The 16,022-nt window shown below is 40.0% G+C and overlaps 1 protein-coding gene across 1 annotated transcript in view; it reads right to left on the bottom strand.

Moving 5' to 3' along the window:
* Positions 1-16,022, bottom strand: part of CFAP47 (cilia and flagella associated protein 47) — a 287,488-nt gene that overhangs the window by 87,728 nt on the left and 183,738 nt on the right. The window contains exon 50 of the mRNA XM_064151944.1: positions 15,660-15,757. Coding sequence (XP_064008014.1) covers positions 15,660-15,757 — 98 coding nt within the window. The remainder of the gene's footprint in view (positions 1-15,659; positions 15,758-16,022) is intronic.

The raw sequence follows: 16,022 nt of genomic DNA, 5'->3' as shown, positions 1-16,022 counted from the left end.
CAGACTGGGTGCAGAGTGGGTTGAGAATAGCTCCAAAGAAAGAAGGAGATTTGGGTGTGTTGATTGATGAGAAGTTCAACATGAGCCAGCAGTGCATTCATGCAATTCAGAAAGCAAATCATATCCTGGGATGCATCAAGAGGAGTGTGTACACCAGGTCAAGAGAAGTGATTCTTCCCATTGCTCTTGTGAGACCTCATCTTGAATACTGCATCCAGTTCTACTGTCCTCATCATAAGAAGGACACAGAGCTTTTGAAGAGAGTCCAGAGGAGGGCTACCAAAATTGTTAAGCCTAGGAAAGAGAAGACTCCAAGTGGACCCTGGAGTGCCTTTCTAATACCTGAAGGGATCCTACAGGAAGGCTGGAGAGGGACTTTTCATAAGGGTGTCTAGCAATAGGACAAGCTGGGATGGTTTTAAGCTGAAGGACAGTAGGTTTAGACTAGATCTTCAGAAAAGGCTCATCAGTACAAGAGCAGTGAGAATCTGGAACAGGTCACCCAGGATGGTTGTAGATGCCTCTCCCATTGAGGTGTTTAAAGCCAGGCTGGATGATGCCTTGAGCAGCCAAGTGTAGTTGAAAGATGTCCCTGCCCATGGCAGATAGTTTGGAGTAGATGATCTCTCCAACCTGGGCCAGTCTGTGATTGCATACTTAGGCAGATCTGGAAACACTGCTGTATTTCAGCATTGTTCCACAGTGACTCTTTCTTCACTGTAAGGTTAAAAGTAGTGTAAATGTAACCTATGTACCCTATGTGTGTAAGCACCAATACTTATACAAAATATGCACAATCCAACCCCAAATACATGTATTTGTTTTGCTGCACCTATATTTGCCTCTATCCCTGTTTGGGTCTCTTTCCTTTACTCTTACCTTATTTCAAAATGCAGGGTTTGACATTTTTTAACATATGGTGATTTTGTTCTCACAGCAAAAAAAATTGTTAAATATAAATAATTCAAACTGCAATATGAAAGGACAAAAGACAAAACACCTATTAAAATTAACAATACACTAAAAACTGAGCATGAACTATTTTATAACTCCACACACAGCTGCCCCTCACTCTGCTTTGAGCCTGACTATGACTTGGTAACCTTCTATATATTTACATTTACAGAAAAATCACTGCTAGAACACACATAAAATACATGTAATGTTCTACAGATGGCAAGATTACACCAACAATATAAATCATTCAAGTGCCTTGCATCCATAAGATGGAATTTAAATTTGCCATGAAATCTTTTAAAAGCTCAGATGAAGAGTTTCCACTAGTGCAAACAAATTTCTAAATCTATCTACCATTTTATTGCTAAAGTCTTCATAACAATTTCATAGTAAAATATCTACATGCTGTGTTGAAGAAATGAAGAAATATTGCAGAGATTATTTGGGGGGGGAAGCAGTAACTATCAAAGAATTCTTTGTAACCTAGTAGACAAAGGAGATTTTCTGTTGCTAACATTAGCCCAATGTAAAACAGCATTTGCTTGCCAGTTTAGAGTGGAAGCCTAGGATTATGAATTCCCTTGGAATTTCCCAGCAAATTTTCCTTGAATTGCTACAAACATTTCAAGGATCTGCTGCTTCATGGACAGGAACACAAGTAAATATATATTTATCAATATAATAATAGGCTGGATGTTAGGAGGAAGTTCTTCCCAGAGAGAGTCATTTGCCATTGGAATGGGCTGCCCAGGGAGGTGGTGGAATCAGCCTCCCTGGAGGTGTTCAAGAAAAGCCTGGATGAGGCACTTGGTGCCATGGTCTAATTGAATGGCTAGGGCTGGGTGCTAGGTTGGACTGAATGATCTTGGAGGTCTCTTCCAGCCTGGTTGATTCTATGCATTCTATGCATAATGTAGCACCAAGTAAAACAAAATGAGAAGTGAATATGAGATCAAAAATATTCTCTGTGGAACTTAAAAACAATCAACTGCTTAAACTTTATCCTACATTAATGGCTTGAATCTATAGATAGGTGTAATACTCCTAACAATGCTTTGTTTCAAAAGATGCTTCCCATCATCGATTGATCTTACGTAATGTTACATTTGCTGAAATGTTTTCCTGATATATTTAATATCAAAGGTTTTCTTTTAATCCAATTCTCTGCATCCTTCTTAAAATATGGACTTAAAGGATTTGAGTCCCTAATAGATAGTTTTACTTGTTATTAAAGTATACACTCTGTTGAACTATTGACTCATCCTCCTCTAACTTCAGCAAGATACCTTATAGGAAGTTGGACACACTCTAAAATTACACTTCTCTGTGTTAAACCTTCACTAATACAAATAAAAGGAAAAAGGAGCCTCAATGGAGGCCTGATCACTCTCTACAACTGAAAGATTGTAGCAAGATGAGTGTTGGTCTCTTCTCCATAGTTCAGCCCAGTTTGGTCAAATTAGGTTTAGAAATCAGAGTTGTCTCTTGAACCACTTGATGCAACATGCCTCCAACATGCACCTCACCTCATCACTTCTCTCCAAGCACACTTCTAATCCAGAGCCACATATCCACACTCATTTGGACCTTTCTCACACTGACGACACAGTGAAGACCTAACCTCGTTGGGGCAGGCAGTCCTTCCATCTTCCTAGTCACTCGAAGCTAGGAGGATGAGATCACTGTGCAGTGAACCACCTTACTCACCATACAAGCAAGTTTCCCCCCTAACCCCGTACGGTGAACTAAATGCCAGGACAGCTTTCCCCTTCCTACACAGTTTAATGACCACAGAGAACCACAGCATTGCCCTTATCTTCATACTGTATTTTCCCACTGCCTCACAAATTACCAGCTTGCAAAAAGGCACCAACTGTTCATCAACAGTTAAGTCTTCATCACAACAGCAAATTGAACTACTCAAAATCTAGGACTAAGCACCTTGAGCAAATTATATATTTGTAAAACTTGCTTAGTAAGGAGTCTACTCTTACCACCCTTACAGCACAAGAAACTAGCCAGAATTAAATAAGGTGCACAGAGCACTCAATATCAGATGCTAATAGTGCAATGAATTTTAGGTGTACATTTACATACAAATTTACATCTAAAAATCCCACTGAATTAGAGGTCTTTTTGCTGAAATGTGCATTAGAGCCTAAATAATAATGGCCTAAACCAGAATTCAGATGATTAGTTTATAAGCTATTACAAGAATTCTAAGTTTGGTGGCTAAAAATATTATACTGTTAACCTCTTCATAGGGACTAGACTTTGTACCAAACAAACAAACTAGGAAAACAACCTTTTGCAAGAGATTATTGTTAAAGATGTCTTTCTGAAATTGAAGGAGAGGACTGCAGAAGCATTAACATTCTGTGATGTACGCATGCTTCTCCATCATGCATATTGAGAAACCCACATCAAAGTGATTATTATAATAATTTAAAGACAGGTAGGAAATCATAGAATCATAGAATCAACCAGGTTGGAAGAGACCTCCAAGATCATCCAGTCTCCTAGCACCCAGCCCTAGCCACTCAACTAGACCATGGCACTAAGTGCCTCATCCAGGCTTTGCTTGAACACCTCCAGGGATGGCAACTCCACCACCTCCCTGGGCAGCCCATTCCAATGCCAATCACTCTCTCTGGGAAGAACTTCCTCCTAACATCCAGCCTAGACCACCCCTGGCACAACTTGAGACTGTGTCCCCTTGTTCTGTTGCTGGTTGTCTGGCAGAAGAGACCAACCCTCACCTGGCTACAATCTCCCTTCAGGTAGTTGTAGACAGCAATGAGGTCACCCCTGAGCCTCCTCTTCTCCAGGCTAAACAGGCCCAGTTCCCTCAACCTCTCCTCATAGGGTTTTGTGTTCCAGGCCCCTCACCAGCTTTGTTGCCCTTCTCTGGACACATTCCAGCACCTCAACATCTCTCTTGAATTGAGGGGCCCAGAACTGGACACAGTACTCAAGGTGTGGCCTGACCAGTGCTGAGTACAGGGGCAGAATAACCTCCCTTGTGAACTAAATAATATACACATATTTAGACGTCCATGCAGCACAGTTTTGAGTTCTGTTCATCTGTATAATGTTTCTGGTTTGGTATAAATAGGTAGAAGCAATCATAGAAAGAGAAGTTGAATGACAAGAGGAAAAAAACAGCAACACTGACTAGGGGATATAGACTGACTCAAAGACAAATTAATATCCCAAATTCCCACACCTGAGACTTAATAACTATGCTCACATCTTAATGAATACTCTTTTGCATTTGAAGTCAAGGCCATCTCTGTGCTCACGTAGATTAAAGCTCAATAATTCTCTATCCTGAGACCACAAGCAGATTGCCTTTTCAGACCCAGCAGTGTGAGATGAAGAAAGGATCTGTTACAGCTACTTTTCACCAAACTCAATACTGAAGACTGGCATTTCAGGGATCAGTTCAGTTGCCTGAGCCACCATGTACAATAACCTGGCTTCTCAAACTGAATCAAGAGTAGAGAGCACAAATGAAAAATATAAGAGTAGTCTGACCTTTTCCACATGTCATGGTAAGCCTGATAGGTCAAAAATGGAGTTATCCATGCCCTGGATTGCCCAGGCATGTTTTTTACTCTCCCTCCTTCTGCTGTGGGGAGAAGCAACCACAGGAAAGAGGACAAAGGACCTGGAGCCATTGAGTCTAAGAACTTTGGTTTGCCCAGACTTGTTCCTCTGCTCCCCCTCCTTCTGTGCTGGGGAAAGTAACAGCAAGAAAGAAAAACGAAAGCCCTGGCTTCACCTAATATGGTCAAGCTTGGCAAAGTGCCATTCTGATTGGCTAATCTATGTCCAAAGGTCCATTAGTCTCGGGCTGGTATTGATAAAAAGGGATGAGTTGGTAGCATGGTGTGCTGCTGCTGCTGCCTCATTGCATTCTGAACTGCCTGAAAACTTTACTGCCTTGAGCTTACCAGGAACAGGCTCTAAATGCCTGCATGTAATTGGCCTGCATAGCCAGCATGACATTGTATCAAGACTGTACACCACATTGCATCCTACCTGCCCCTCTGCAAGGCTTCAGCTGAATTGGGAATCAAGAGGAACCAGGTCAAAGACTATGCTATAGACTCTCAGCTTCCTGAGAAAAGAGCCTGGGAAACTCCAAAGCTTCTAATGGCTTTGAAACCACCAACCCCTCTTTGGGTACTGTCTGGTAATATTTTGTAAGTAAATACTTAAAGCCTCTTCTAATTCACTAATTGCCTTCTGCCATAAGCAGAAAGGAGCTTCCTGTGTCCTCTAGTGGATAAGCAGTATAATTAGCCACAAGAATCTTCTCTTCCAGTATAATGTTTGTGTTTGCCACTTTAAGAAATGTGTTCTAGTTTTGCCTGTTCCCTGTGTGTATAACTTTCCAAACCATGCATTTTTAAACCTTGTGAATAAGCTTCTGGTGAGTTTAATGTTAATAAACAATTTTTATAGTTATTAACAATCTTTGCCTGGACATCAAAATTATTAATTTTGCATAATCCATCACACCACAGCCAACCTGGAAGAAGATATCTGTAATGGTATTAATGTAACAAACAACCAGATCCTTCAGAGCATTTTACAAGACAATAATTTATGTCTACTTTGACAACAACGTTTTTGGAAAGCACGACTCTGCAGATGACAGGTTTCAATACAGCTCCTATTCATCATTCTTATAGGTCACATTGCTTTGCTGACACATGTAGTATATGAGTTGCCAATGACAGAAAACACAGTTTGAATCAAATCAATAGTTGTATTTACAGTCCTTCTTCAACTGGAATATTTTGGATGCCTGACACTTAAGTCAATTCAGGCTGCATGTCTCAAAAAGAGACAGGTCTCTTTTCTTCAGAATGTTTTGTCTCCTTCACAGATATCTACAGTGCCAGAATGAAATACCAAGGCCAGTATCATTGAAAGCACTGGAAAGTGTAACATTTCCTGTTAGTGAATTCACCAGAACCACCAGTTACTGCATTTTCAGATAGCAAAATATGCCTCACTGGGAGGTAATAGGCAATTTTTCTTCAAGCATTTCATGACACAGAGATGGTTGCCCAAAATCAGACTCAGAATTGACAGTCATAATTTGTAACCAGTTCTTTCTTTCAGAGAAGTCAAAAAGTTGTAAAACTGAGGATATTCTGTTTCAAAAAAAGCTTCTGTTATATTGAGCCAGACTAAGCCTTAGCCACAGAGGTCTTTGTGAATGTCAGTCAAATACTTAAGAAAATCTTTGTTGCTCTCTTATTTACCCAAGGAATTCACTATTAACCCTGGAATTTGAAGGTATACAGAACTACAAAGTTTACTTCTTCTGCTAATTGTATCTACCCATGTAAAGCCACAACAAAAGGTTAGCTGCAATTATTTTGTGCTGGTCACATTGATCTGTTTTCAAGTGCTATATAAAGTTACAGTAGTGATATAAATACAGAATTACAGTAGAGAGACACAATAGAACAGACCTTGGAAGTCTTGGTGTGCGTTATGATTTCTTCAGATTTATACTAATGCTGGCTACTGAAACGACAGAATTACTTTTGGGAACTTTGTCTAACATAATTTAATTCACTCTATTAGACACAGAAACTGCTATTTACACCATGGGCACACACTGTCCTGGATTTAAAATGTGGCGATGTTAGAAAGCTCCCTCTGGCATGAAATCACCGACATGATCAAGCACATGACTGTGCAATGCTGATGTACCAATCTGCTTAGAACTGATCAGCAAAGGCACTGCTTTTATTTTAGAGCTTCCAAGATTTTGGGAAAGACTTGGCAAAAAATAAACTTATAATTACCTATCAGAAGCTAATGCTGCTATGGTGAAACAGAAGTACCACTACCTGAAGGAAGGTTGTAGCCAGGTGAGGGTTGAACTCTTCTCTCAGGCAACCAGCAATAGAACAAGGGGACACAGTCTCAAGTTGTGCCAGGGTAGGTATAGGCTAGATATTAGGAGGAAGTTCTTCACAGAGAGAGTAATTTCCCATTGGAATGGGCTGCCCAGGGAGGTGGTGGAGGCACCGTCCCTGGGGGTCTTCAAGAAAGGACTGGATGAGGCACTTAGTGCCATGGTCTAGTTGACTGGCTAGGGCTGGGTGCTAGGTTGGACTGGATGATCTTGGAGGTCTCTTCCAACCTGGTTGATTCTATGATTCCATCAATGTTAGTGACACCTGCTACACTTGTGGAAGCAAATGTCCTTCTATTATGTGCTTCTACTACCAACTCACATTCATATGAGCTAACTTTACTTTTTAAAACTAATAACCAGCTTTCACATTTCATTTTATTCCATTTTTATGACCATACTAAGGAGATAATTTACATCCCAGCTACACCACTTACCATCAAATTACTCTATCAGCAGAGGTAAAATGCTAATTAATTTTTGTCTTAGATGCTGCACCTAACGTAACTCTTTTAGTCTGTAGCTCTAGAAAGAGATTTTTAAATAAACATGTTACTTTGCAATTTAAAAAAACAACACCATTATTATTACTGCCACAAAGCTATGGAGGTAGATAATTCTAGAATAAAACTGAAATTACCATGGTTTGTACTGAGAACAACTTTTTCTCCTGAATTTTCCAAGAACACAAAATTGCAAATAAATTCCTATTGATGGGTAAAGTGCTTTGGATAAAAAAACTTCTCCCAAATTCTAGACACTTGGGTCTTTAAATCCGACTTTTATTTTGTGGCATATGTCTGAGTTCTTAGGGCCAGAGAACTGGTATTATAATGCAAAGATAATTCCACAGGTTTTCTGAGAGCAGATATATATATATATATATATATATATATATATATATATATATATATAAATCTGAAGGCACAGTCTCTATAAGAATTATCTATAATATATATATATAAATCTGAAGGCACAGTCTCTATAAGAATTATCTATAATATATATATATATAAATCTAAAGGCACAGTCTCTATAAGACTCATAATACCAGAGAATTGGGTTAGGAACTGGCTGGAGGGCCGGACCCAGAGAGTGGTGGTGAATGGTGCCACATCCAGCTGTCGGCTGTCACTAGTGGTGTCCCTCAGGGATCAGTGCTGGGCCCCATCCTCTTTAACATCTTCATAGATGATCTGGATGAGGGCATCGAGTCAGTCATCAGCAAGTTTGCAGATGACACTAAGCTGGGGGCAGATGTGACTGAGCTGGAGGGCAGAAGGGCTCTGCAGCGGGACCTTGACCACCTGGACAGATGGGCAGAGTCCAATGGGATGGGGTTCAATAGCTCAAAGTGCAGGGTGCTGCACTTTGGCTACAACAACCCCATGCAGAGATACAGGCTGGGGTCGGAGTGGCTGGAGAGCAGCCAGACAGAGAGGGATCTGGGGGTACTGATTGATACCCGCCTGAACATGAGCCAGCAGTGTGCCCAGGTGGCCAAGAGAGCCAGTGGCATCCTGGCCTGCATCAGGAGTGGTGTGGTCAGCAGGAGCAGGGAGGTCATTCTGCTCCTGTACTCTGCACTGGTCAGACCACACCTCGAGTACTGCGTTCAGTTCTGGGCCCCCCAGTTTAGGAAGGACACTGAGATGCTTGAGCATGTCCAGAGAAGGGCGACGAGGCTGGTGAGAGGCCTTGAGCACAGCCCTACGAGGAGAGGCTTAGGGAGCTGGGGTTGTTTAGCCTGGAGAAGAGGAGGCTCAGGGGTGACCTTATTGCTGTCTACAACTACCTGAAGGGTGGTTGTGGCCAGGAGGAGGTTGCTCTCTTCTCTCAGGTGGCCAGCTCCAGAACAAGAGGACACAGCCTCAGGCTGCGCCAGGGGAAATTTCGGCTCGAGGTGAGGAGAAAGTTCTTCACTGAGAGAGTCATTAGGCACTGGAATGGGCTGCCTGGGGAGGTGGTGGAGTCGTCGTCCCTGGGGCAGTTCAAGGCAAGGTTGGATGAGGCACTTGGTGCCATGGTCTAGCCTTGGGCACTGTGGTAAAGGGTTGGACTTGATGATCTGTGAGGTCTCTTCCAACCTTGGTGATACTGTGATACTGTGTGTGATAATGCAAAGATAATTTCACAGGTTTTCTGAGAGCAGACATATATATATAAAAATCTGAAGGCACAGTCTCTATAATAATTATTTAGTTCTACCTCTTTAAGCCATCTTCTGGCTTAGAAGATAGATAAACTTTAAAAACATCCTCATTGTTGGTTGTTGCTTTAAGCAAAGTTAACTTTTAAGTCCTTAAAGTTTGCTCACAGTTTACTGTCTCACATAAACCAGCAAATGCTGTATTATTAATTTTGTCTTCCATATGTGACATAGTAGAGGTGTCTGTTTCATAGATTCCCTTAGCATTCACTCAAAGAAATAAATTGAAGATCACTATATCACAAGCAATGTTTCTTTTTAATGATAGTAACATTTAAAAAATATTATTATTGACTGCTATCTGTTACTAGCAACTCTGAAAGAGCTAAAATCATGGTCTGAAACCAAGGCTCACCCTTGCACTTCTCTGGGTCTCTGCACAGCCTAACTAGTTCTGCTGTGATCCAGAAAGCAGCCTTCCTCTCTCTACACTGTGGTATTGGGAAGTATATGGAAGAAAGTGTTTATTAGAGAATCATGGATCTGTGAGTGAGAACATAGAAGCCTTTATGCACTGATGTCTCCATATTCCTGTATGCTCAGTTTTGGGTATCGGGCAGATCCTGTGAAGGAAAGGACTGCTATTACAAAGGTATCCTCATGGATTCACAGGTTGCATTGGATTGGAAGTGACCCATCTTGTCCAACTCCCTTGCAATGAGCAACATCTCCAACTAGATCAGGCTGCCCAGGGCCACATGAAGTTGATCCTGAATGTCTCCAGGCATAGGGCCTTGGCCACATCCCTGGGTAACCTAGACAACCCTCCAGTTTAAACACTTGGGTAAATATTAATGAAATGTTTCTCAATTGTTATATCCATCCTACAGGCACCATCTGCTGTGCATGAGTCACATAGAACAGACTGTTGCATTTTTCTAGAGACAAAAAAATGAGGAGGTTTGAAGGTTAGAAAGAGATGGAACTAGTAATGGAAACACTCTTACTATTCTTAGTTCTGCATACAAACATCTTGCTAAATGTGAGGATTGTGACAGTAATCTATTAAAATCACCACTGAGGAGTGCAGAAGCAGTGCATTAGTGGCACAGACCTGAAAGCAATTACAAACGGCAACAGTGGCACGGTTTTCAACCCAACAAGAACAACTCTTGTGGAAGTGGGGGCGTGCAGCATATGCTTCAGACTTACATTACCAAATTGCAAGTACTCATGAGGCTCTCAGGGACTTGAGAGAAAAAGAAAGATTTGGCAGAGAACAAACAAAACTACTGTCTCTGCGCTTAGGAAACCAAACCAAATTCCTTCCAGGCATTGAGTTTTATTAAAGCAGAAACTAATAATTCGCTGTTCCAAACAGACCTTCCCCTCTAGCTTATCTCCAGCTGTAAAGATCCCACATGGAGCTCAAGTATTAGATCCTTCTTCTCAAGATGGCCACTATTCTTTTTCAAATATATGGATGGATTAGAAAGACTCTTGACTCAGTGAATCAGCAATATCCACTTAGCATTTTCTCCATGAAATAAAGAGTAAGAATACTCAAAGCAAGAACTTCTAGCCTTTTAGACATTGTACATAAAAACAACTGGATTACTTCTTGACCTCCACATACGAATCAGCAATATCCACTTAGCATTTTCTCCATGAAATAAAGAGTAAGAATACTCAAAGTAAGAACTTCTAGCCTTTTAGACATTGTACATAAAAACAACTGGATTACTTCTTGACCTCCACATACACCCTGATTAAATCCATTAAAATAGTTTTAAGTCAAGGCAATTGTCCCAGTCCATTCTTCTAAACAATCTGAGATAATGAACTTGAATTTACCAGCCTCTGTACTACTGAGGATGGTGATTAAGCAAGTGCTAGAGATATGGTCATTTTTTTCACAGTTACATAGTCCATCCTTACTCTGATTTGAACAGAAAAGGAAAGATCTAGATTCTTTTTCCAACAAACCAAGGCAGCTAAAATAAGTAGGCTTTTAGTCTAAAGTAAACATGTCACCTAAAACTATGCAACTTTAAATAACTCCTGAGTCAGCAGCATGTTACAAGCTTCACACAGCATCATATTTCAAATCAAGTCCATAATCAACTACTTTACTTGACATTGTTTGAGGATTTTTATATGTGTAAAACCCTTTGCTCACAGCAATGAAGTCATTGCTGCTTCAGAATGTGTGCACACTACCCATATAAATCAAGCAGAAAAGAACACCTAGCTGCTTCATCTCACCTTCTGGAGATGCACAGCTATAAACTGGTATTGGAATTGCACTCCAGCATTTTAAAAGAGTATTCACAGGAATACAGCAATAATATTTTTGAGCAAGAGTTGTTGCTACATTTTGTGAGAACAGATTGCAAGATTAGTCTAGAATAAATGATATAGGTTCCTGCTACATAGATGGACAAAAGTCAACAGAATGGAATGGTGGACAGCAAGTTCTGCATGGGTCAGAAACATACCTTTGTGGCCAAGAGAGACAATGGCATCTTGGGGTGCACCAAGAACAGTGTGGCCAGCAAGTCTAGGAAGGTTCTTCTCCTCTGTTCTGCCCTGGTGAGACAACACCTGAATTGTGTGTCCAGTTTTGGGCTCCCCAGTTCAAGAGAGACAGGGACCTGCTGGAAAGAGTCCAGCAGAGAGCCATCCCCATGAGGATGAGTGGGGAACTTGAGCATCTCCCCTGCAAAGAGAGACTAAGAGACCTGGTGCTGTTTACTCTGAAGAAGAGAAGAATGGGAAGAGATCTGATCAGTGTCTAAGTGTCTGAGGGATAGGTGTCAAGTGGTTGTGCTAATCTCTTTTCAGTGGTCAGCAGCAATAAGACAAACTGGAACACAGAAAGTTTCACCTTAACATGAAGAGAAACTTCTTTACAGTAAGGGTGACAGAGCATTGGGGCAGGCTGCCCAGAGAGGTTGTGGAGTCTCCTTCTCTGGAGACTCAAAACCTGCCTGGATGCATTCCTGCACAAACTACCCTAGGGGATACTGCCTTGGCAGGGAGTGTTGAACTCGATGATCTCTGGAGGTCCCTTCCAGCCTCTAAAGTTCTGTGATTCTGTAAAGATTGCTTCTTCCTTTTTCTTCATATTACACAAGGAAAGGAGTGAGTTCTCACTACTCACTGATTTGCATTATTCACCAAGGAGAATAACAGTAGCAGTACCACCAGTTTCCATTGAAACTTAGAAAAATGGCAGGAGAGGAAGATAATGCTTCTTTAAAAAAATAAAATACAAATCACAGACTGTTACTTGTAAAAGCCTCCAAATGCAGTACGAAAAATTATACTTAAGGGAACTACATATTTTTTAAGAAATCCTCACTGTTCTCTATCAGATTCCTGTCACCATCCCTGGAGGTGTTCAGGAAAAGACTGGATGGGGCATGTAGTGCCATGGTCTAGTTGACTGGATGGTGCTGGGCACTAGGTTGGACTGGATGATCTTGGAGTTCTCTTGCAACCTGGTTGATTCTATGATTCTATGAAAACTTTCACCCCTACAGAGTGTATATTCAACCATGTTTTGTCTTGAGTTAAAAATCCAGCACAACTCCCACTGATTATGAAGAAAATCATTTGCAGAAGTATATCCATGGAGCAGAGTTCAAGCATTTTTTTTCCTCTCAGTGATACTGCTTTAATATCCATTTCACTAAGCTGTATACAATTTGTACCCCAGACACCATCAGTGAGCAAACAGTAGTTGAATTTTACAAGGTTACTGCTTTTCCTCACTCAGGTATTTTTCCTATATGTGACCATTCGACTAACATAAACAAAATATCCTTTTAATAAGTTGGTTTAGATCAAACATCCCTCTAATTACTTGCTTTAGATCTAACCCTACATTTTCATTCAGCAGCAGTTAGTGACAGCTCAGCTGTCATTTTGTGATCTACATTAGCTCCCTGCTGTTATATCACAGAACTGATTCATGCATCTGTAGAGAAGAGAGGAGGGGGTCAGCAGCTGCTAAATATTTATCAGAACTTTCCATTTACATTCTAATATTGCTAATAATTTACCCTCATTTAGATACCTCATTTTTTTTTATGTTGCTTTATTGTTGGGTTTGGGTTTTTTATAATGGGCTATACAAATATATCCTGGTCTGAATGATTTGCCAAACTGTTTTTAGTTAGCGTGATTAATAATTACCAGCTTCCCAAAGTTGATTCTCTTCTACAAATGATGTTGCCATGGTTCTTTTACAGAATGTTACTTATTATGCTACCCAGTTGTTATGAAGGCATATTCCAAAAATTGGTTTTAGGGCATGATGCATAACTTCAGGTTACTCAATTTCTGAGAACATGATCAAAGTATCAAGCATGTATAACAACATTCAGATTACTGTTTGGTTTAGGATTTATGCAAAATTAATGTACCACAGCTAGGAAAACAGTGTGTCACTGTCTTCAACTGCCAAGTGACAGAATTACAAAATAATCTTCATTACATGCATTTTTAACTTTAATTAAGTAACTGGGGGGAGAGGGGAACTCAACAACAACAATAAAGGAGACACTGACATAATTTAATTTCGAAGTTGTGTCTTCTCTAACTCTGGTTCCATTTGTACCAAGATGATATTTACACTTGTCTGTTGACATAATGCAGTGCCCACAAAATGCACTCCTTTTGGAATAAACATCACATAGCCTTTTTTGATGGGAAAGGCAACAAAAATGTGGGTGCTATGATCTATCTATAGTAGCACACAGTGAGGCACAAAAGGAGTAGACACAGAGCAAAAGAGTTGGTGTTGAAGACCAAACATCCGCACAGTGCCAGCACCTGTGAATATTCTGCTTAAGAGTATTTCTCTTTCTGTTCCATGAACTTAAACTCCCATTAGTGCTCAAAGACCATTAGATGAGCATCTGGAAGATATTCTCCAGGTAAATTAAATCCAGAAAGGATGCATTTCATGCACTCCAGGACTACTGTGCAATATAAAAGGAAGTGTAGTAAGTAGGGATGATTTGGAGTCACACCTGAAAAACACACTATTACTGTGAACTAAAGGGCTGACACAGATGCACCTTTCCTTGTGAGTTCCTGGCAAGCAGTTAAAGGAAGCAGAGGTGTCAGGGAAGATGCATGATCTAGGCAAAATTACCACAGCTTTTGTGCAGTCTTATATTGTTTCTCCCTGTAAAACAGTTACAGATCTAAAACTGATCAACACCTCCCACAGAATGCTTCTACCCTTACAGTCCCTAAAGGATGATGACCAAGTCCTGAAGATCTGCTATGACTTTTCAGGGTAACCACTCCTTAAGCCAATATCTCCAGTGAGAAGAAAACCATCACTGAGATGGCAAGTGTGCTACATCTGATCTACAGCTTATATATCTGTTAGAAGGCAAAATTATTTCTGAAACTAGGTGAGAAGAGTTTGAAAAGCAGCCCCAGCAGGAGGACTAATCTAACTCTCACCGGCACCAGACACCTCCCTACCACATGCTCACCCAAGACCAAGATTTTGAAAACATCATTATCTGTTTCTCAGCCCTGCAGAAGTTTACAATCAGGATTCTGTACTTCAAGAAAAGACAAATCAAAGGTGATATATGAACAGTGCTACTTTACATATTTTGAGAAATGCTTTTGGGTTTGAATTCTTTTTCCCCCACATAAACACATGCTGGCATATAAAATCAATTGAGAGAATGCTTCTCCCTTCCTCTCATGCACAGTGGAAGAAGTAGTCCCTAGTAGTTGCAGCCCATATATGTATCTATAAAAGTGTCCCTATGGCAAAACACTGCACCACCATTTCTATTCATAGAACCTATTAACAGCATCCATTATTAAAGTCAGTATTTCTTGGCTGCTAGCAACTGATGCAGAAAACAGGATGTCTGGATGATAAAGCAAATATCCATTTACAGAGGATAAGAAAAATATTAGCCCTGAAAATAAAAACCTCAAAGTATAATTCAAAGATAAATATAATTACAGATTCTTCAAGAATAAAACCAGTATCAAAGAAGCAAGCATACTAAACAGTTATTTTATCTTTACATAAAGCCATTTAAAACACACAACTTATTTAATGTGATGGAATTGTTCTAATATGACTAACAACATTTAATTAACTTTTGAGAGTTAAAGTATGCATTTATCTAGCCCTACAAATATGATTAAAAATATTCCAATGATTAATTGAATCTAAATTACAATAATAATTTGATATGTCTAGGAAAGGAGGGTACCAAAAGAGACTTTCTCTGTTGTGGGCTGCACAGACACTGCTTGAAGTTTTTATAGAATTCAGCCTTGTATGAGATATAAAATTAGAAGCAGATGTCATAAGAATAGAAGTGTAATTATTCAAATGTGATAAAGAAGACTTTTTCCCCCCTATCATTCATTTTAGTTCATAGCACTGAGCTTAAATGAGGTCTCGGTAAGCATTGAGTTTTATTATTCAGAAAGTGATTGTGTGTGGCCACTTAATAAAATTGATTAATCTTCTGTGATAGCAGTCAGACCAACAATAAAAATTACATTTTCCTTCTAATGCAGCAGAATAAAATTAAACATTTAGAGTAATCTTACCAGAGCTCTGCATTTCACATCTATCTCTCTTTCTGCTGCTGCAGGTATGCTGTTAATCTTTAAGGAGAACCACACTTTGCAATTTGAAGAGCTTTCTCCTGTGTTAAAAAAGAACAAAAAGCCCTATGAGCATCTCATGAGATGATCAACCTCAGCAGCATTCAGATCAAGAAGAAATTTGGACTTTTAGCAGAAATGCCAATTACTTTTCACACTGAGACAAAGCAAACTGTGAACTGATTTAACTGCTGTCAACCGACTCCATTATCTAATCCCTTCTTGACTGGATTCAAAATAGTAACAAAACCAATATCTAAACAAATTGAAAGGAAATAGAACCTTGATAAATTAGTCACCCAGACT

The sequence above is a fragment of the Pogoniulus pusillus genome, chromosome 12 (assembly GCF_015220805.1).
Source record: "Pogoniulus pusillus isolate bPogPus1 chromosome 12, bPogPus1.pri, whole genome shotgun sequence".
Taxonomy (NCBI): domain Eukaryota; kingdom Metazoa; phylum Chordata; class Aves; order Piciformes; family Lybiidae; genus Pogoniulus; species Pogoniulus pusillus.
This window is presented reverse-complemented; position numbering and strand designations above follow the sequence as displayed.